At 51.2% G+C, this 20,540-nt stretch overlaps 1 protein-coding gene across 4 annotated transcripts in view; it reads left to right on the forward strand.

Annotated features, from left to right (window-relative positions):
• The first annotated feature begins 8,175 nt into the window (after positions 1-8,175).
• Positions 8,176-20,540, forward strand: part of SOCS5 (suppressor of cytokine signaling 5) — a 59,196-nt gene continuing 46,831 nt past the window's right edge. For 2 of the 4 annotated variants that reach the window (XM_068116216.2, XM_068116215.2), the window contains exon 1: positions 8,689-9,138. Coding sequence is in view for 1 of the 4 variants with exons in the window: in XM_068116214.2 (XP_067972315.2) it covers positions 8,449-8,495 (47 nt within the window). In the remaining 3 variants the exon portion in view is untranslated. Of the gene's footprint in view, positions 8,496-8,671; positions 9,139-20,540 lie in introns of those variants that run through there. The other 2 variants (XM_068116214.2, XR_010984438.2) reach the window with 2 other exon arrangements.

Consider the following 20,540-nt stretch of genomic DNA (forward strand, 5'->3'; position numbering starts at 1 on the left):
TATACTGCTTCTAATGAGCCACATGGGCCGAAGACCCTCTATGCTGCCTCATAACTCAGCCTGGGAATTCTTCCACATCAACCTGCTCTCTCTCTCTCTCTCTTTGGCACAGATTTATCCCATATCATATTCAGTTATCCTACCCTTCTTCCCACGCATGTTACACTGAATCCTGTGCTGAGGCAGTTGCTCTGAAACAACTTGCCTTCTCTTCCTGGAAAGCAAGTCCGACCGAAGGCAATCTCATCTCATTCCTCAAAGCCTGCACCAAGTGTGTGTCCAGTCGCAGGAGAGCCAGAAAACAACATCTCTCCAACTTCAAGATTGAACTTTCAAACTTGTATCCCTCCTCTAAAACCTGGTGGCACCTTGTTAAGTCTGTCTCTGGAGTATGCTCCCATTCCATCCCTTCCCTCTTCAAATGGCACCACACCTTCACTACTCGTGAGAAGGCCGAATTCCTCAATTCTGTGTTTGCTTCCAAATAATGTGTCCCCAAGCCCTCATTCTTGGTACAACCTTCCCAATCTCACTGAACTGCTCCTGGGATCTTTAGTACCTGAGAAGGTAGAGAAGTTTCCAGTCAACCTTCGACCAACCTTGGACCGGACGGCATCATCCATCTCACGTGTCCTAAAAACCTGTTCTGCTGCTCTTGCACATCCTCTCTCTATCTTTACCCTCGGTCATCTTCCATCTGCTTGGAAATCAGCCAACATCATTGCATTACATAAACTATAACCTCACTCGGTAGACAGCATACCTCCGCCAGACTGAACAGTTTACACGGTATAAAACAAATTGACACTACTAGTGGGGCGGCTTAGCCCAAATATTCAAAAGAATTGTGCATTTTGTGATACAAGCACCAAATTTGGCACACTAGTAGACTATCATATTATGAAAAGATCTGGATATTGGGCCATCTCAGATTCAGAGATTTGATTTTTGCAAGATTTGCAGATTTTGCAAGCTGAGATTGCAACGCCAGGGACGGCCGACTCCTTCCTACGAGCTGCCCACGTCACCCGCACAAGAAGAGCTCATCAAATCACTGCAGCGGCACTGCACATCCTGCAACACCGTGCGTATGAACGCCACTGTATGACATATGCTGATGATGCAGAAGACCTGCCTGAGTTCGAAGACTGGTGTCACCAGAGAGGAGAAGACATTCCCAACTTTCAGTACTGGGCAACTGTGCTGGAACTAGAGATGTTGGTACTGGTCTACGTGCGTTCTCTGCGGCAGGCTTCATTCACGACGTACCTTGATGCCCTGACGGAACTGGTCCCATGGTTCCATGCCTTAGACCACACACACTATGCCAGGTGGGTGGTCCCTGTTCACCTGAGGGACACGGTTGCACTCCCAATGAAGCACCCAGATGTAGCCAGAGAATTCAGGGCTGGCAACTTCACTGTACAGAAGACGAAGAAGGTGTTCTCTTCGATCCCAATCGAATCGAAATCTTGCAAAAATCAAATCTCTGAATCTGAGATGGCCCAATATCCAGATCTTTTCATAATATGATAGTCTACTAGTGTACCAAATTTGGTGCTTGTATCACAAAATGCACAACAGGTTTGCTATGCTGCTACACTATACTAGGAATTTCAGGAATGAAGTCGGAGATTGAAAGAGGTGGATTTGGGGTGTATTAATGGGGGTAGAAGAGATCAAGGGTTTTGGATGGGGGAAGATAAGAGATGGTGGTGAACAGCTGTTTTGAAGACCTGGAGGGAGGAGTGGGATTGAAGAGAGTGAGGGAGTTTGTTCTAGAGGCGGGAGTAAAGAGGAGTGAAGGTGAGCAGAGAGTTTTGATTTTGGCAGTTTCACCATAAGAGGGTTGCTGGCAGATATTGTGTGTAATGCAAGAATATTTGGGGGACAGAGCACAGACAGAGCTGGGGGAGCAAGGCCGGAGAGGAGTCGGTAGACTTTTGATCTTCACCAAAATCGAATGAATATTCGGCCTTGTCAAATACCCAACCTCTCCACCAAAGTTTCATCTGAATCCCTGAATAACCTTTTGAGATATCCTGCTCACAGACAAGCAGAAGTGAAAACATACATCCTCTGTCCACCTTCAGTGGTGGAGGTAATAGTACGTACACCGGATGGTTTGTCCCATTGAAAGTCAAGACAAGCAATTTGGAATTTGTCCAGGATGCCAGCACACAATGGCCTACTCCATATGAATGCCCCCAATTGTATAAAAAAAAACATTTCTCATGGTAGTCAGGTTCACTATGTCAATAAATTATATTTCGTTCAAAATCATGGTAGATTAGCAAACCTATACATTTTTTGAAAGGTTATAGCATAAGGAAACTAAAAATCAATATTTACATTTGGAGAGATATCTGTATGGCGGCCATTTTGGATTTTCAAAATGGCCACTGTAAAATACATATTTTGTTCTATTTCTGCCTCTAATTACCCTAAAAACTTTTTAAAATATACTAAACCTATATTTTCAGGGACAAGGAATCCAATGAAAGTATCAAATTAGTGCTATGGGGAATGGTAAGACACGAATCAAAGGTTTTGAATTGCAAAATACTGTCTTTATATTCGCGATAAGTTGCATAATCAAATACATGTTATCATTTTGTACAGGCAGTTAATAACATCAAAATGTGTCACAATAATTCATATCACCAAACATACACAGGCAGTCAGCAAAATCATATATACACATGCAGTCAGTATAACTTCACATCTACACAGGCAGTCGATGACAAAATATACACAGGCAGTCAATGGCATCAAACATACACGATTACAGAATATGCCATTTAGAGTTCGTCATCACTGTCCTGTGTGTCGTATCCGACAATATAGTCCGCATCGTTTTCACAGTCCGTTCCACACAAGCAAAGGTCGGTCAAATTGATTGGCAAATCGAATTGGTCGAATGGTCGATCGAATCGAATTCGATGAATCGAATCGAATCGATCGAATTGGTCGAATGGTCGATCGAAGCGATTGGTCGAATGGTCGAATTGGTCGAATGGAATTGGTCGATTGGTCGAATTGGTCGAATCGAATTGGTCGGAATTGGCAAATGTAAACATTGATTTTCAGATTTTCCATGTAATAACGTTTCCAAAAATGTATAGGTTTGCTAATCTACCATGATTTTGAACGAAAAAACATAGTGAACCTGACTATGGTATCTGATAAAATTGGTTGGATGCCCTCAGAATGGAATGTCATGGCAGATATTGGCAAGGACTTGTATTTATGGGATATGGAAACATCACAGTATATTTATTTGGTTTGGTGTGAGAACTATACCTGAGCCTTTGGTTTGGTGTTCGAACCACCTGAGTGATGTTGGTTCTGAAATGTACCCCTTCGTTTGGTGGCATAACCATGAGTATAGATGATCAGGATTTGCAAAATGATTACCTTGTGGCGGACACGAAAGCACTGACGTGGTGACATCACCCCGCACACCAAGTGGGGGTGGGCCACGCCGGCGAGAGAGGCGTGGCCTCAGGATATACACGGGGCGTGCAGCCCCGAGCAGCTCAGTGCTGCAGTTTGAGTGCTTTGAATAAAGACTCTTTTGTATGAACCGCGTTGTCCGCTTGCTCCTTTCGTAAGCCTTAGCGCGCGCGGCACCGCGCTTCATTTGGTGACCTCAACGTTGGATCTGCCGTAGCGATCCTTCCGAACACGACGCCATTGCAATGGCAAACAACGCGATGTCGGTCAAACTTCCCGAATTTTGGGAGGCCCAGGCCGAAGTTTGGTTCGTCCAAGCTGAAGCCCAGTTTCAGCTTCGGCGCATCACCAGCGACGACACGCGCTACTGCCACGTCGTCGCCTCCCTCGGGCCCGGCACGGCTGCTCGAGTTGTGTCCGTCCTTCGCCACCCACCGGACGGCCACAAGTACGAGGCGCTCAAGCGCTACTCCTAGCCACGTTCGGCCTCACGGAGGACGTACGGGCCAACCACCTCCTGGATCTCCCCGAGCTGGGCGACACGCGCCCGTCGGTCCGAATGGACCATATGCTGTCGCTGTTGGGCGACGAAGCCCCTGGTTCTCTATTCCGGGCACTTTTCCATCGCCAACTACCAGCACAGGTACGCCTCGCATTGGCCGGGACCGTGATAACGGAACCCCGAGCACTGGCCGCCGAGGCAGACAGGTACTTCGCGGCTTCGGACACGCGGGCGAGAGTCAGTGCGGCCGTCACGGATCTCGAGGCTGATGCTGCTGCACACCTCGTGGATCCCGAGGCTGATGCCGATGCACACCTCGTGGCCGCCGCCACGCCCCGCCCATCACCGCGGAGAAAACCGCCACCGCGGGGAAAACCGCCGGCTCCACCAGCCTGGCGGAGCCAGCCGCGCTCCTCCAGCTCCACCACCTGGTGCCGGTTCCACGCCAGGTTCAGCCACGAGGCTCGACAGTGTCATCCGCCGTGCTCCTTCGACAGGTCGGGAAACGCCCGGGCCGGCGCTCGATAGTGGCAATGAGCGCCGGCCGTTCGAACAGCCTACTGTTCATAACGGACACCTTATCCGGGCGCCGTTACCTGTGCGACACAGGAGCGCAGGTGAGTGTCGTTCCTGCCGATACGTCGGACAAGCACACCGCGGGCGGGGGCCCCGCGCTGCTTGCCGCGAATGGGACGCCCATCCGTACGTACGGAAAACGCTGCCTCTCTCTGCGGTTCGGAGGGCAGGTTTTCCGATGGTCGTTCGTCACCGCCGACGTGCCCATGGCATTGCTTGGCGCGGACTTCCTGTGCGCAAATGGGCTACTGGTCAACGTAAAGCACAGACGTCTTGTCCAGGCCGAGATGTTCAGCTCGCTCGCTTGTGCGCTGCCCAGCTCGTCCAGCAGCTCACTGAGCGGCTCACCGAGCGGCTTGCCAAGCGGCTTGCCGAACGGTTCGGTTCCGGCCACGTTGATCTGTACGCTTCCGGCAGCGGACGAATTCACCCGCCTCCTTGCCAGCTTCCCGGCCCTCACGCGGCCCACCTTCTCGGCGGGGGCCGTCAAGCACGGGGTAGCCCATCACATCCCCACCGTCGGGCCACCGGTCTACGCCCGGGCACGCCGCCTCGAGCCGACGAATCTAGCGGTAGCAAAAGCGGAGTTCGCTACCCTGGAGCGACTCGGCATCGTTCGGCGCTCGGAGAGTGCTTGGGCATCGCCGCTGCACATCGTGCCGAAGCCCGGCGGGGGATGGCGACCGTGCGGGGACTATCGCCGTCTCAATGACGCCACCACCCCCGACCGCTACCCCGTCCCCCACATTCAGGACTTTTCCGCCCGTTTGGCGGGCATGTCCTTCTTCTCGAAGGTGGACCTCATACGCGGCTACCATCAGGTCCCCGTCAGGCCGGAGGACATCCCGAAGACGGCGGTCATCACGCCATTCGGACTCTTCGAATTCCTGCGGATGCCCTTCGGTTTGAAGAATGCGGCTCAGGCGTTCCAGCGGCTGATGGACAGCATCCTGCGCGACTTGGATTTTGTATACGTCTACCTGGACGATATCCTCGTCGCCAGCGCGTCCCGCGAAGAGCACCTACACCACCTCCGCACGCTCTTCGAACGCCTGGGCCAGCATGGCCTGATTGTGAACCCCGCAAAGTGCCGGTTCGGCGTCGCCGAACTCGATTTTCTGGGGCACCGCGTCACCAGGCACAGAGCCGTCCCCCTGCCGGCCAAGGTGGAGGCGGTGAAGGGGTTTCCGCGCCCCCGCACGATCAGGGGGCTGCAGGAGTTCCTGGGCATGGTGAACTTTTACCATCGGTTCCTGCCCCGTATCGCCCAGCTCCTGCGCCCCCTGCACGAAGCTCTGCGAGGTAAGCCGGGCAAAGGCGACGTCACCTGGACTGAGCAGATGGACGCGGTGTTCACGGGCGCGAAGCTCGCCTTGGCTAACGGCACCATGCTCGCGCACCCGGCGCCCGATGCGCCGATCGCCCTCACCACCGACGCCTCGGACTACGCGGTGGGCGCGGTGCACAAGCAATGGGTGCGTGGAGGTTGGCAACCACTGGCGTTCTTTAGCCGGCAGCTTCGCCCGCCTGAACGCCGTTACAGTACCTTCGACCGCGAGTTGCTCGGGCTTCACTTGGCGGTCAGGCACTTCCGCCATCTGCTCGAGGGCCGTGCGTTCACGGCCTTCGTCGACCACAAGCCGCTGGTCTTCGCGATGGGCAAGGTCACCGAGCCGTGGTCGGCCCGGCAGCAGCGTCACCTCTAGGCCGTGTCCGAGTACACGACGGACATCCGGCACGTCGCGGGGAAGGACAACCCGGTGGCGGATTGCCTTTCCCGGGCCGTCGCCCACGCAGTCCACCTCGGCATTGACTATGCCCGGATGGCAGCGGACCAGGCCGCTGACCCCGACGTCCAGGCCTTGCGGACCGCCGGCACGGGCCTCCGCGTCACCGAGGTGCAGTTCGACGGCGTGGGCGCGGCCCTCTTGTGCGACGTCTCCCTTGGGCGGCCTCGCCCCATCGTGCCCGCGGGCTGGCAGCGCCAGGTGTTTGACGCCATCCACGGCCTGTCCCACCCGGGCACGAGGGCCTCCCAGAGGTTGATCGCCGACAAATTCGTCTGGCATGGCCTCCGGAAGGCCATCCGCGGCTGGGCCAGGACGTGCCTCGCGTGCCAGCGCGCCAAGGTGCACCGGCAAACCAAGGCCCCATTGGCCCCGTTTACGGTGCCGAAACGCCGGTTTGACCACGTCCACGTGGACCTGGTGGGACCTCTGCCCCCCTCGCGGGGTTTCACCCACGTCCTCACCATGGTGGACCGCACCACCCGGTGGCCGGAGGCCGTGCCCTTGGTGTCGACGACGGCGGCGGACGTCGCGCAGGCGTTCATCGCCACCTGGGTCGCCCGGTTCGGTGCCCCCTCAGACATCTCGTCCGACCGCGGCCCCCAGTTCACCCCGGAGCTCTGGGGGGCGGTCGCGCGGGGGCTCGGGGTCCGGCTGCACCGAACCACGGCCTACCACCCCCAGGCTAACGGCCTGTGCGAGCGATTCCACCGCTCATTGAAGGCCGCGCTCCGGGCCACCCTCCGCGACGGCGGCTGGGTCGACAGGCTCCCCTGGGTCCTGCTGGGCCTCCGGACGGCGCCCAAGGATGACCTGCGCGCATCCGCGGCGGAGTTGGTCTTCGGGCAACCGCTGCGGGTGCCGGGCGAGTTCCTCCCCGACTCCACGGCACCATGGCACAACAGCGCTCCACTCTGCAGGAGACCGCCCAGAGGTTCGCCCCGGTGCCAACGGCACGCCACGGGCACCCACCGACGCACGTCGCCCCGGAGCTTCGCACGGCGGAGTACGTCTTCGTCCGCCACGATGCCCACCGGACACCACCGCGGCCCCCGTACGACGGGCCTTTCCGCGTGCTGGAGACCGGGGTGAAGCACTTCACCTTGGACATCGGCGGTACTCCTGACCGCGTTTCTGTGGACCGCCTCAAGCCGGCCCACCTCGTCGTGGACCATCCACCGCCAGTGGCCCGACCCCCGCGTCGGGGCCGCCCCCCTGCGGGCGGACCCCCGGCACCGCCCAGCCCCGCCGCCACGCCGCCCCCCGGTCCTGCACCCATCCCAGGGGCAGCCGGAGGCATCCCAGATGGCATCCCTGCATCCCGGATGCCGCCACTCGCCAGGGGGCGCTTCGGCCGGGTCATCCGTTTGCCCCGCAAACTGACCCTTCAGGTGCGCGGGGATTCTGGGGGGGGCGCGTGTGGCGGTCACGAAAGCACTGACGTGGTGACATCACCCCGCACACCAAGTGGGGGTGGGCCACGCCGGGGAGAGAGGCGTGGCCTCAGGATATACACGGGGCGCGCAGCCCCGAGCAGCTCAGTGGTCAGTGGTGCAGTTTGAGTGCTTTGAATAAAGACTCTTTTGTATGAACCGCGTTGTCCTCTTGCTCCTTTCGTAAGCCTTAGCGCGCGCGGCACCGCGCTTCAACCTAATCATTTATAAGTGTAGGCCATGTGTGTGTATCCGTCTAAATTCCGGTCCTGACTTCTGCTGGAAACGCATTCATTGATCAACATTTAAAACAGCAAAATCTATTGAGGAATATCATGATCGTCGGCTTGAATCACGTGTTTTCGACAGGATATGGGGCGTGGTTTGGATATTAGTCTGACGTCACCCCTGCCAGCCCCTTGGCCAATAGCAAGGCAGTTGCCAGGCGAAGCTTCTTGGCTTCGATGATCTTTCGACGTTTCCGTTTTCATTTCGCTGTTTTTATTTCTCTTCAGTTCGTGTTTTTTTTTTTTTAAATATTTTTTTGCGCATTCAAACCCAGCGACATTTAATATATTATTTTCCAAATAGCGTCGAATTGCATTACTGTGAGGATTCATCGTACCGTACGTAATTACTCATATTTGTCATATATGAGGGATCCCTTGAGTTGATCATTTTCACTGGATGTTGAATGTCATTTACATCGTCCGAACGTTTGCAAGAAAAAGAAAGTCTGAGGTAAGGGAATTATTGTATGATGTCATTATTTATTTATTTTCTTTTACCTCAGCCAATGCAATGGTTTGCAAGCAAAAATCAGCTCGACCTTATATTTGCGTTTCCCTCCATATTAAGCATCACTTTATGGTTAGAGACAAAATGTTTTAACGTTCATTCCCTTTTCCCGTTCGGAAGCTTGATAAAAGATCAATTTCTTGATCGCTTCGGTAAACGTCAAAGCCTTGTTGGAACAGTTTATGATGCATGACCACTTCCGGTCGCCGTAGCCAATGGGTGAGCGGTGATCTGGGCATCCGGCGAGCTGGTGGATCCTTCGCCATTTCGGCCTAAAGACCCTGGATTCGTTCGTTCTCTTTTCTTCTCTGCTTGATCGTTGCTTCGTCCGTCGTTCAGTCCTGGCTTCTCCGTGAATCACCTCGCTCTTCCCCTCTCCGCTGTAGTCTTAATCTTCTTCACGCTCTCCCTTCCTTTCCCTCAAACCCCGCTGGTACACCACGCTTCTCGTCTTCCTTCATCTCGGTAGATTGTGTCTTTCGGTTTTCGTTCCTCCGGATCTCCTCCGTGTTGCCATCATTTTCATCATCGTCGGCCTCGTCGTGTTGCTGCTGCCACAGACTGGTATCGTTACGACTGCCTCACGGTGCGATTCCCTCGTAGTCGTAGGACAAGGGCAGATGTCATGATGCTGTCAAGTGGTGGTTTGGGGCGGAGGGGTAGCGTGTGCAAATTTACGTGTGTGTGTGTGTGTGTGTGTGTGTGTGTGTGTGTGTGTGTGTGTGTGTGTGTGTGTGTGTGTGTGTGTGTGTGTGTGTATGTATGTATGTGTGTGTATGTATGTGTGTGTGTGTATGTGTGTGTATGTATGTGTGTGTATATATATATGTATGTATGTATATATGTATGTATGTATGTGTGTAAAATAAACTTTTACAAAAATTGACAAGTAGGGATGCCACCTGCAGTGGGAAGCAAGAAACTGACGTCACTCTGATGAAGGGTTAACACCCGAAACGTCAGCTTCTCCTTGCTTTCCAATTCCATGGCGACGAGAATGCCTCCAACGTCCTGTCGATTTCATCCATTGTTTTACCTGTCCGGCGATGCAGATCGACGCTCACCTTCACCAGCAAGACTGCTGACTCATTCTACCGAAAGAGGTGTTTGAGATCTATTGTAGAAATGCGGAAGGGTGATAATTCGGAGAAATATGATTTGGAACTGCAAATAATATAAGGAGACGAGGTGAGGGACAAATGCATAATATTTGAATTGGGGACAAACTGCTGCGATGTAAGGAGATGCGAAACATTGAAGGTAGGGAAACGATCAATAGTGACTGCTAAGGTGGTTTGAATGGTTGTGGGATGGTCGTTGCTCGTACACTAAGTCGAGGCGCATCGAAGAGCTTGACCACAGAACAGAAGAACACGTTGGAAAGTGGGGAAATGCATCAACGGAAAGGAAAACGGTGGATGAAACAGCAATGGAACAGAAAAGGACGAGGGGAGAAAGCACAATAACACATAACTTAATGTATTGGGGGGGTTAAAATATCATGAATTGGATGGGTGAGGAGGTGAACACTCGTCTTGGAGCCATAACCAGGAGGCAAAGTGTGCAGGAGGCAAAGTGATCACTAATCAGCAGTTTAAGCAAAATAATGAAGTGGTGAATAAAAATGCTAGTGAGGAGTTTAGAGATGTTTGTGGAGGAAAGAGGAAGCATTTTAGGGTTTGCAGGTTTTTTCCATGCAGGTGGAACGGTGGATACAGTGGTAGTTTTTTGAGTGCGTATTTAAAAACAAAAAATTACATTGTATTTCTGAGCAATGCCCTTACTAAATACACTCGCATTATGCATTGGTGATGGATCAATAATGTTTTTGTATGAAATGTTAGTTTCTGTCCTGAGAACCCATATCGAGATGAGTTCATCTCTAATGCACTTCCACATACACTTGTACACATACACATACATACACACACATCCGGGGTCTGCCTAGCAGGCACGTAAGACATCGGCCATTATAAAGCTTGCAATGGTAGTGTGGGAAATCTCTGAGGATATAGATATAATGCTGTGTGTTTGTTTGTGCTCCCCTGAAACACAGAAACTCTCCTCGGGAAGAAAATAAATTAGGTAAAACCTGATCAAATTAATCTCAACCTCTGTAAAAATTGCAAAAAAAAATTCAATTGGAAAAACATTTAATTGAACTGGGGTGGTGTATAGGCAACAGACTGCTGCCTCAATCCCTTCCCCCCCCCCCCCCCCAAAACAACAACATTCATTCCTATTGAGATATATATATCTTATATCTATATATACAGACTTGGCATTTAATATGGAATATTTTTTTTTTCTTGACTTGGGTTTACTTTCTTAACTCAGTATATCAATCTGGTGAGTTTCTTTTACACTTTGGTGATTTATTTGTAAAAAGAACCATGTCACTGATTGTCGCAGCAAGAAGTCAACAACAGGATTATATCACAGGTGGCGTGGCAAAATGTACGGACAGGCGCATTTGATGATTGGCTTCACAGTCGGGTATACAAGGGTTGTTGTGTTCTGTATTAGTGGAAAACAACTGCTGCACGCCTCCAAAAGTTATTGCCGCTTCCTCTGGAGATGGTCCGTCAACTCGACAATGCTGTTTGTCATGGAGTGGTGGCTTTACGAAATTACGGCATGAAACAGCATGCTATTGCTCGGCAGTATGGCATCACTCAAGGTCAGGTGTCAATGATCCTGAAACGAAATGCTCAGAGGGGTGTCCCTACTCCAATACCGAGGCCAGGACGTCCCCGCAGAACCACAAGGAGGGATGATCGCCAGCTGCACCGGTTAGTCCGCAATGGCCGTACCAAGTCAGCTAATCGGCTTAGGGCTGAGTGGCAGCAACTGACAAATGTGCCTGTATCCAGAAGGCTAGTCAACCAACGACTGGTTCAAGCAGGCTATCGTGCCAGGCGTCCCCCGAGAAAGCCACGCCTGACCAGACAACACCGCCAGCACCGATTGCAGTGGGCCAGAGTGCACCGTCAATGGCAGCCAGGACACTGGAATCACGTGATCTTCAGTGACGAGTCTAGATTTCTGGTCTATCGTCAAGATGGCCGCGTCCGAGTGCACAGACAAGTGCATGAAGCCTACAACAAAGATTGTATAGTGCCAAGATTCCAAGCTGGAGGTGGTGGGGTGACCGTTTGGGCTGCTTTTCATGCAGGGGGCAAAACTGACCTGGTTCTGAATGGAAACCTGAACCAGTTCAAGTACAGGGCCATTCTGGAAGAAACATTGCTTCCATTTTCTCGTGCAGCCTTTCGAGGAAACTTTGTCTTCCAAGATGACAATGCATGGCCTCATCGTGCTCGCATGATCCAACACTTTCTTGCTGACCGTGGTGTAGAGCATATGGAGTGGCCTGCCATGCCCCCGGATATGAATCCGATAGAGAACTTGTGGGCAGAATTAACGCGTCAAATCGACCACTTGGACCAGCAGCCGACCTCTGTGTGTGAATTGCAGCAGGCTATTGTCACTGCATGGTAAGCGATTCCTGTCCAAACCTTGGCAAATCTCGTGAACAGCATGCCTCAACGTGTACGTGCTCTCCTGAATGCTCGTGGGGGTTACACGAAGTACTGAACTGTAATTTTACTGTCAGTAATCCCAGTCGTAATTTAACTTTTGTTTAAATTGTTTAAAAAAAAATTGGCTAATGTGCAAAATAAAGAGATGCTTCTGGAAAACGTACAGAAGTTTAACACAGTACTGTCCATGAATTGAGTTCGATATCAGTTTACATCACTTTCAAGGATCAATTTATTTGTTTCAAAATGTTAAATGTGGTTTTTGTTTCTTTTAAAGGTCACATTAACAAAATCTAGAATAATTTCAACATAATTCCAATGAACTTTTGGTTCTAAGACATCTTGAAAAGTAAGTTCACCCCCACAAAAAAAAGATTCCATATTAAATGCCAAGTCTGTATATATAAAAGAAAGTTTTTGTTTGTTTGTTTGTTTGCACGCGCTGATCTCCTGAACGGTGAAAGACCGGAGGAAACCTCTGAAACAAAAAATGTCAGGACGGGCCCTGGGAAGGTTATAGGCTAGGTGTCGAGGCTGCCTCGGCCGGGCTGGGCCCATTTCGCAATAAATCTTCTTTTTGCAAAATTCTCTTGAAGTACAACTTATGCACTTAATTGGAATATCTGACTGATTGCAACACATGCCTTCAAAATTCTCACTCGCGGGGCCCGACAGAAGAAAGAACAAGGAAACGTTGAGCACTAACTGATACTGGGCTCGCGTCAGACCTATGTACAGAAGATTAAATTCATTCAAAAAGAACCTGGGCAACGCCGGGTGCATTCAGCTCATATATATTGGTGCGGATCCGGGGGTCGGCGCTCCCCTTACCAAGGGGGGGTTAATCCCCTTGTCTTTTACACTGGCCGATCCTCCGTTCCTGGAAATTACACGCTCCTTTGTGGGGTGAGATTGGCCAGGGTGATTGGTCAATGGGTTCCCAGATACCTTTGCCAATCCCTCCGCAAAGCAGGGATATAATTCCCTGCTCGAACCCAGACAAGATGGAGTTTGCCGAGCGGTTAGCAGTCCAAAATCCGAGCCATTAGCAAACACTAACCCGATCCTGAGCGTTGGCCAAATCGTGCCACGTATATCAATTGGAGACAGGACGGAAGCGATCGGATGAGAAGAAACCAAGGGGTAAAGAAAGAACAAATATGGTTTATTTATACAGTAATGATTAAAGAGGAAACGAAAGGGCAAGAATACACAAGTAGAGGAAATAAAAGGACACAGGGCAAGCTTAGACACTCTTATATAACACTCCCAAGACAATACGAACAGACTTACACGAAAGGGAAGTTGTGGGAAGGAAGAGAAGGTTCATGCAGATGGCAGGGAAGGAAGGTCCGGCAGATGGCACAGGCGTCGGGGTCCCGCTCCACTCCGGTCCACGTCTTGGGTTCGCGGCGAAACCCTGCAAGCAGCGCGATTATTATCGTCGTGGTAGCGGACCGACCCTCTCTCTCTCTTTGCTCTTGCTCATCTGCTCTTACCATCCACTGGGCTCATCTGGCTCTCTCGTTCTCCCGGGCACATCTCTTGATGTTCGACTCCTTCTCTCTCCCTGGCTCCTCCTCTGAAGTAGTCCCCAGCGGTGCTTATATCGGGCTTTTACGTATCAAGCCACCGCTTTTTAGGACATACCCACCAGTGAGCTCGCCTCGGCCCTGATTGGTCACGAGGGCTCCCGGACTCCGCCCCTTGATGGTGCGTTGATGGGCCACGCCTTCGCTCCTGGCGCTCCTCCCCCTTCTTCTCCAACTCGGCCGTGTGGCTTATGGCGGCTTGCGGGATAGAAAACCACTCGCACCACTTTTGAAAGGAACTTTGGGGCCTACTCTTATTTAATTAATACAATGCAGATTCAACTATTGGAAACAGATCCTTAACTGAAACATAGACTAATGAAATAACTAGAGAGGTTTCTACGGTGTCCTACGTGTTGTACGTGGCCTAACTAGGGTGCAACCTTTACAAAGGGGGATATTTACAAGAATTATTATTTTACAAAATGAAGGTTCTAAAAACCGTAACGCAGCACCCTTCTCTCCTCCAGGCACGCTGCGTGCCGACAAAACTTTAACTTAGTGTGACACTTAGGTGTAGTAACCCTCTACTTACCCTGACTCCCTGAGTGCGACAGTTTTAACAATTAAGTATGTCCCGCCTGCTGCGTTGCATTCTACCTAACAGATTCACGCCCACAGAATAACCGAATTGCGGAATTATTTTGAAACTACACATTGACGATGGGGAGCATTATTTACAAGAACACTATTTGGTATTTACAACGCGAACCCAGGACCTGTCATTTGGGAGACAAAAAATATCTTTTGAAAAGAGGAAGAGTCATGCACTGCACTGCACCGATACACCATAAGCACCAATAAACAAAAAGCACCAAAAGCACCACAGTCAGCACCATCCAGTGCACATTCACCACATTTGTTATTATAATTGACGATGACGTCTTCTTGCTTCTCTGCTCTGCTGGGCCGATGTCTCTTGATGTTCTTGTTCTTGCTTGCGGCCTATTTGAAAATAAAAAAGGCACACAACGCATCCGCTTTTCTTTTAATTATGGCCAGCAGGGGCCAACTCAGGGTGGTCCACCTGCATGGCTTAGGTGCCACCTCAACCGTGGTCCGCAAGCAAGATTTCGCTGGCCACAATGGCCGGTCCCCAGCAGAGGTGCCAGGCCCCAAAAGGTGGGGTCCATAAAGTGGTGCTCGGCCACAAAACCGTGTGGTCCATAAAGTGCTGCTCGGCCACAAAAACGTGTGGTCCATAAAGTGGTGTACCGGTCCAGGCAGGCAGCAACGAGGGTGCGGGCACACAACCGCGGACACCTGCGCACTCCCCCCGGGCCCAAAATGAACAAATCCATGAGTGGGGGAAGGAGGACAATCAAGCAGCGGGGCAAGATCGCAAGGGTACACGTTAAAACAAGGCAATGCAAGGTGAGGTGCGCTGGAGAACGAGCGGAGAAAGCTCGTAGCTTCCATATCTCCCCCCCCCCCCCCCCCGTCACCTAATCTACACTTGCCCCGACCCCGTATTTACACAATTTACAAATCCGTCGCTACGTCCTGTCTTCCACATATCTCCCCTAATACCAAATTCATCATCAATCCCTCTAAACCAAATTTGCCATCAATTCCAATTCCTCATCAATCCCTCCTAAGGAGGAAGAGATGGAATCACAAGCACAATGTCACCCCCATGTCATGATGCGTCTTGCATCCCAGACATTTGCAAAAAAAACTGTGGTGTGGAGTCCTGTCACCTCGGTGAGTGGATGCGGATGGTGCGAAGAGATTTTCAATCCTAACTACCTTCTAAATGACTTTAACACACTACCTGGGGTCTTTCCCTGCAAAACCATTGGCCATTTTACACTATGTGGTTCTACAGTAAAAACCAATTTCCATTGACCAAACTGTGGTGCTCACCAATTTGGGGTCTCACTCCCCCAATTCTACTCCCTATGCCCTCGCACAATTTCCGGGCTGGGTCGTGTGGCGCTCCCGGCAGGTCCGCTCACCTGCACACCTCCGCCACTGTAGTTGCCTCCCGAGCTTACCTGCTCCTCACCCTAATCTACCTGGGGAAGGCCCTCTGGCGCTCTCACCCCCTACCGCCCTCTCTGGCGTCGGGCTACCCGGGTCCGTCCTCCGGATCCTCGGGCCCCATTGAACAACCACTGGCTCCCAGAGCCTACCTGCGGCCTCACCTGGCCGACAGACTAACAGTGGCAGAGTGCCCATTTAATCACACACACTAACAGGCCACACGCCCAGCCAATCTACTACACTAATGCACCCATCCAACACTTCTGTGCAACTACTCGCACCACAGATGCCAATATACAACCACAATTTACCTACTCCCTCTACCTACTTTAAAACTATCCTCCCCGGGTACTAGTGAGGGGGTCCATCCTGTCCCCACTCACCCTTTCGCACCATACACTCCACTCCACGTATTCCACACCATCCATTCCGTACTCCATTCATTCCAGACCATTTATTCCATACAACCATTCTCCACACCTCTGTACTTCACTTGCACACCTGGTGGCACTTGCACCCTCCTTTCCTCCAGACCCATTCACTCAATACAATGCACAATCACCCACTGCATAATCTGATCTAACTACTGCCCTTCTATAACTCGTGCTCCCCGTCTTCCCTTGTACTAAGCACTCCCTCGTCGTTATCATCCATACTAATCTCTCTACGTCCCCTCTACAGGTATCATGTCACTACTTAAATCTAACGTGACCTATGGTCATTTCTAATTCCCTAAACATTATAACCTAACCCTCCCAGGCTAGTTTACACAGCCAATCCCCATAAACTAATGCTCATGTGCCCCAAAACGTGAGGCGAATGGTAAAACTACCATTCGTCATCACTATCACTACTACCATCAATCGTCCACTACTCTGAGCCTCTCGGTGCGTCAATGCATTTTCAAAAGCTCGGCTTCGCAAAGCCGAGCAATGAATACGGGTGGTTTGTCGCCTGCAGGTTGGGTCCGTCCGGCATTCGGATTCAGGGGAGGAGGTTTGGTCGGGCCAAGGTTCAAGGCACCATCCCTACGCAGGGCCTTGCGCTCCCAAGCGCGGTGGCCCAGTCTTGCCCGGTCAGAACGCCGCCACCACAAGGGGGCGCTGCTCTGACCCCTCCTGCCTCCCCTCGAACCGGGTCGGTCGCTTTGCCTAACAAAGCGCGGCACCGACCGTACAGGGCGGGGCCCGGCCCGAATCGTGCACAGCGCTCCGAGCAGGAGCGACGCGACACCAATCCCGCTGGCTCCCGCAGCACACAAAGCCCGTCACGGACCGAGAGCTCGCGTCGGCTACACGTCGGCCTAAACGCTAACCCGGTCAACGTCAATGCCTTATTCGCATGCTCACACCACGCGTTCCGTTCTACACTCATACATCTCATACACTTCGTCAATTCCACCACCGCACTCTCTGTTACACACCACTCGCTGTTCGCACACTCCATAACACCTCTCTCGCGCCCCGTCTTGCGCACTCTCTCCCGGTACGTACTCCGTACCACTCATGGGGGTGCACTCTTGCATCCACCCATTCAGCGCACACCTACTCACGGGTGTGCAATCCATCGTCGCACACCCAATCACATGCTCCACCAACTCGGGTGTGCCTCCTCGCACACGCTCCTCATCCGACTCACACTCCTGGTCACACTCACTCCTACTTCCACACTCTGTATCGCATTCATCACACATACACTCCGACGTGCGTTCGCTCTCGCACTCGGTAACACACTCGCGCCTCGACCCCATTCGCACACGCGCGCCATTTTCTCTCACACCACTCAGAAGGGACCTTCCACAAATGCCCGGGTGCCGTCTCGATCCCAACCGCGCGAAAATTCTTTTCGCGGCAAACACTCTCCTGCAAAATCTTTTTTCACCATATATCACCCGGCTCACCTTGGCGCTTCTTCTTCCTCCCCGCTCCAACACCTGCAAATCTTTATTCGGGTTAATCAGTACATCATCACGATGTGAGCACAGACTTTGGGCATATTCCATTCCCTCCTCCTGCGAGTGCTTTTCTAAGTCCGTCTCTTCCGCCCCAATTTCCACTATTGCTTCGGTTTTGATTTTTTTTTCCAGCCCAAAGACCGCCGACGCGCTCAAAAAATTTTCTTTTAATTCTACGGCCGTTGGCTTTTCCATACCCCGGGTCGCGATTTCTATACCCGTCCACGTGACTTTGCCTTGCTCGGCCTCGATTTCTCCGCGCTTCTCAAGCCGCGCTACCTCGTCGCGTACCCCCGCAACCCTTTCGCCCAGCCTGCTCCCAAAGTTCTCCCCCATTTTTAAAATTCGGTCACCCATTCTGTTCCCAAACCCTTCAATATTGGCCCTCATTTCTCCCATCTCCTTACTCAATCCCCCAATTTGGCTTCCCAATTGCTCCCTGTTCTTTTCCATGTCTTCACCCTTCTTGACCATAAAGGCCCTCATCTGCACCAAAAATAGGCCCCAGTCTACTGGTGCCGCGGGCTCGGCTGCCGCGGCCATGTGCGAGGCGCCGCCATTTTGTGTGCCTGCAACCCCCACTACCGCACCTTCTTCAACCTCATCTTCCATTTCTCCCACCTCTTCCCTGGGGTCCTGGGTTAACTCTAACCCTTCTTCTATCTCCCCCACCGGCATCCGTTCGCCTTGATTATCCATGGCACGATGTAAAATTTAGATGTTATAATAAAAATTTTGGCCGCTCCTAATTTTTTGACCAAATTTCTCAAGATGGATTAAAATTTGGTTCGGGTCCAAAATTCCACTCCTGGACACCAATTGTTGCGGATCCGGGGGTCGGCGCTCCCCTTACCGAGGGGGGGTTAATCCCCTTGTCTTTTACACTGGCCGATCCTCCGTTCCTTGAAATTACACGCTCCTCTGCGGGGTGAGATTGGCCAGGGTGATTGGTCAATGGGTTCCCAGATACCTTTGCCAATCCCTCCGCAAAGCAGGGATATAATTCCCTGCTCGGACCCGGACAAGATGGAGTTTGCCGAGTGGTTAGCAGTCCAAAATCCGAGCCGTTAGCAAACACTAACCCGATCCTGAGCGTTGGCCAAATCGTGCCACGTATATCAATTGGGGACAGGACGAAAGCGATCGGATGAGAAGAAACCAAGGGGTAAAGAAAGAACAAATATGGTTTATTTATACAGTAATGATTAAAGAGGAAACGAAAGGGCAAGAATATACAAGTAGAGGAAATAAAAGGGCACAGGGCAAGCTTAGACACTCTTATATAACACTCCCAAGACAATACGAACAGACTTACACGAAAGGGTAGTGGTGGGAAGGAAGAGAAGGTTCATGCAGATGGCAGGGAAGGAAGGTCCGGCAGATGGCACAGGCGTCGGGGTCCCGCTCCAGGTGCACGCTCCACTCCGGTCCACGTCTTGGGTTCGCGGCGAAACCCGGCAAGCAGCGCGATTATTATCGTCGTGGTAGCGGACCGACCCTCTGTCTCTCTCTTTGCTCTTGCTCATCGGCTCTTACCATCCACTGGGCTCATCTGGCTCTCTCGTTCTCCCGGGCACATCTCTTGATGTTCGACTCCTCTCTCCCTGGCTCCTCTTCCGAAGTAGTCCCCGGCGGTGCTTATATCGGGCTTTTACGTATCAAGCCACCGCTTTTTTAGGACACACCCACCGGTGAGCTCGCCTCGGCCCTGATTGGTCGCGAGGGCTCCCGGACTCCGCCCCTTAATGGTGCGTTGATGGGCCACGCCTTCGCTCCTGGCGCTCCTCCCCCTTCTTCTCCAACTCGGCTGCGTGGCTTATGGCGGCTTGTGGGATAGAAAACCACTCGCACCGCTTTGGAAAGGAACTTTGGGGCCTACTCTTATTTAATTAATACAACGCAGATTCAACTATTGGAAACAGATCCTTAACTGAAACATAGACTAATGAAATAACTAGAGAGGTTTCTACGGTGTCCTACGTGTTGTACATGGCCTAACTAGGGTGCAACCTTTACAAAGGTGGATATTTAGAAGAATTATTATTTTACAAAGTGAAGGTTCTAAAAACCGTAACAATATATATTATTTTTATTTATATATATATATATATATACTGTATATCTATACTGTATATATATCCTCCCATTTTTGAGCTCTTTCAACCAGTGCAAGAATAAAAGTTTTTTTCCTTATGTTTTTTCTTTTTTATGTATATTGTGGTATCGGCTTCTGCTACTTATGTCATAATGGATGATAATCCATTAAGTTTGGGAAAGATCCGGATCTGGGTACGAGCCCTCCACTCCTCCCCCTCCCCTCCCCACACCATTCCCATCTACCCAAAAAAGAAATGACTAAATCTCAAAGAATGGCTGGCACATGTGCATGGTATAACAAGTGCAAATAATATCGAGGGATTCCAAAGGTCCTTGTACACATGGAAGATAGAACTATGAAAACCAACTCTTCAGATGTCGTTTTAACTTGGTTTAGTGTATGGTGAACTGTTTGCCCAGGTGGCAACACCAAACAGACCAATGTAGTTAAATTTAGAGCTTTTGGGGATATTTACTTCACAACTTTCACGAGCCTCGATTCAGTATACAAAAAAATAAAAATAATAATAATAATTAAACTTGCTTCAACTGCTCCATCTTTATAAGTTCTGCAAGGGTAGGTAAATAATAATGTCGGGTACATGGGGTTTGAATCGAGTAAGATGAAGTTAATTGTGATTAGTGGTGGAAATGCGAATGTGAAGAGGTGGAAGATTTTGAGAATAGATTGCGTGTACCTGAAGGGGTTTTTATAGAAGAAATTTGGGGCAGGCAAGCCCAGGCTTAAACTTGATCTACTCTCTCACGCACACCCTCTGGGCAACCAGAAGGCTTTATCTTGTGCTCGAACGAACAC

The sequence above is a fragment of the Myxine glutinosa genome, chromosome 5, assembly GCF_964187855.1.
Source record: "Myxine glutinosa chromosome 5, kmMyxGlut1.1, whole genome shotgun sequence".
Lineage (NCBI taxonomy): Eukaryota > Metazoa > Chordata > Myxini > Myxiniformes > Myxinidae > Myxine > Myxine glutinosa.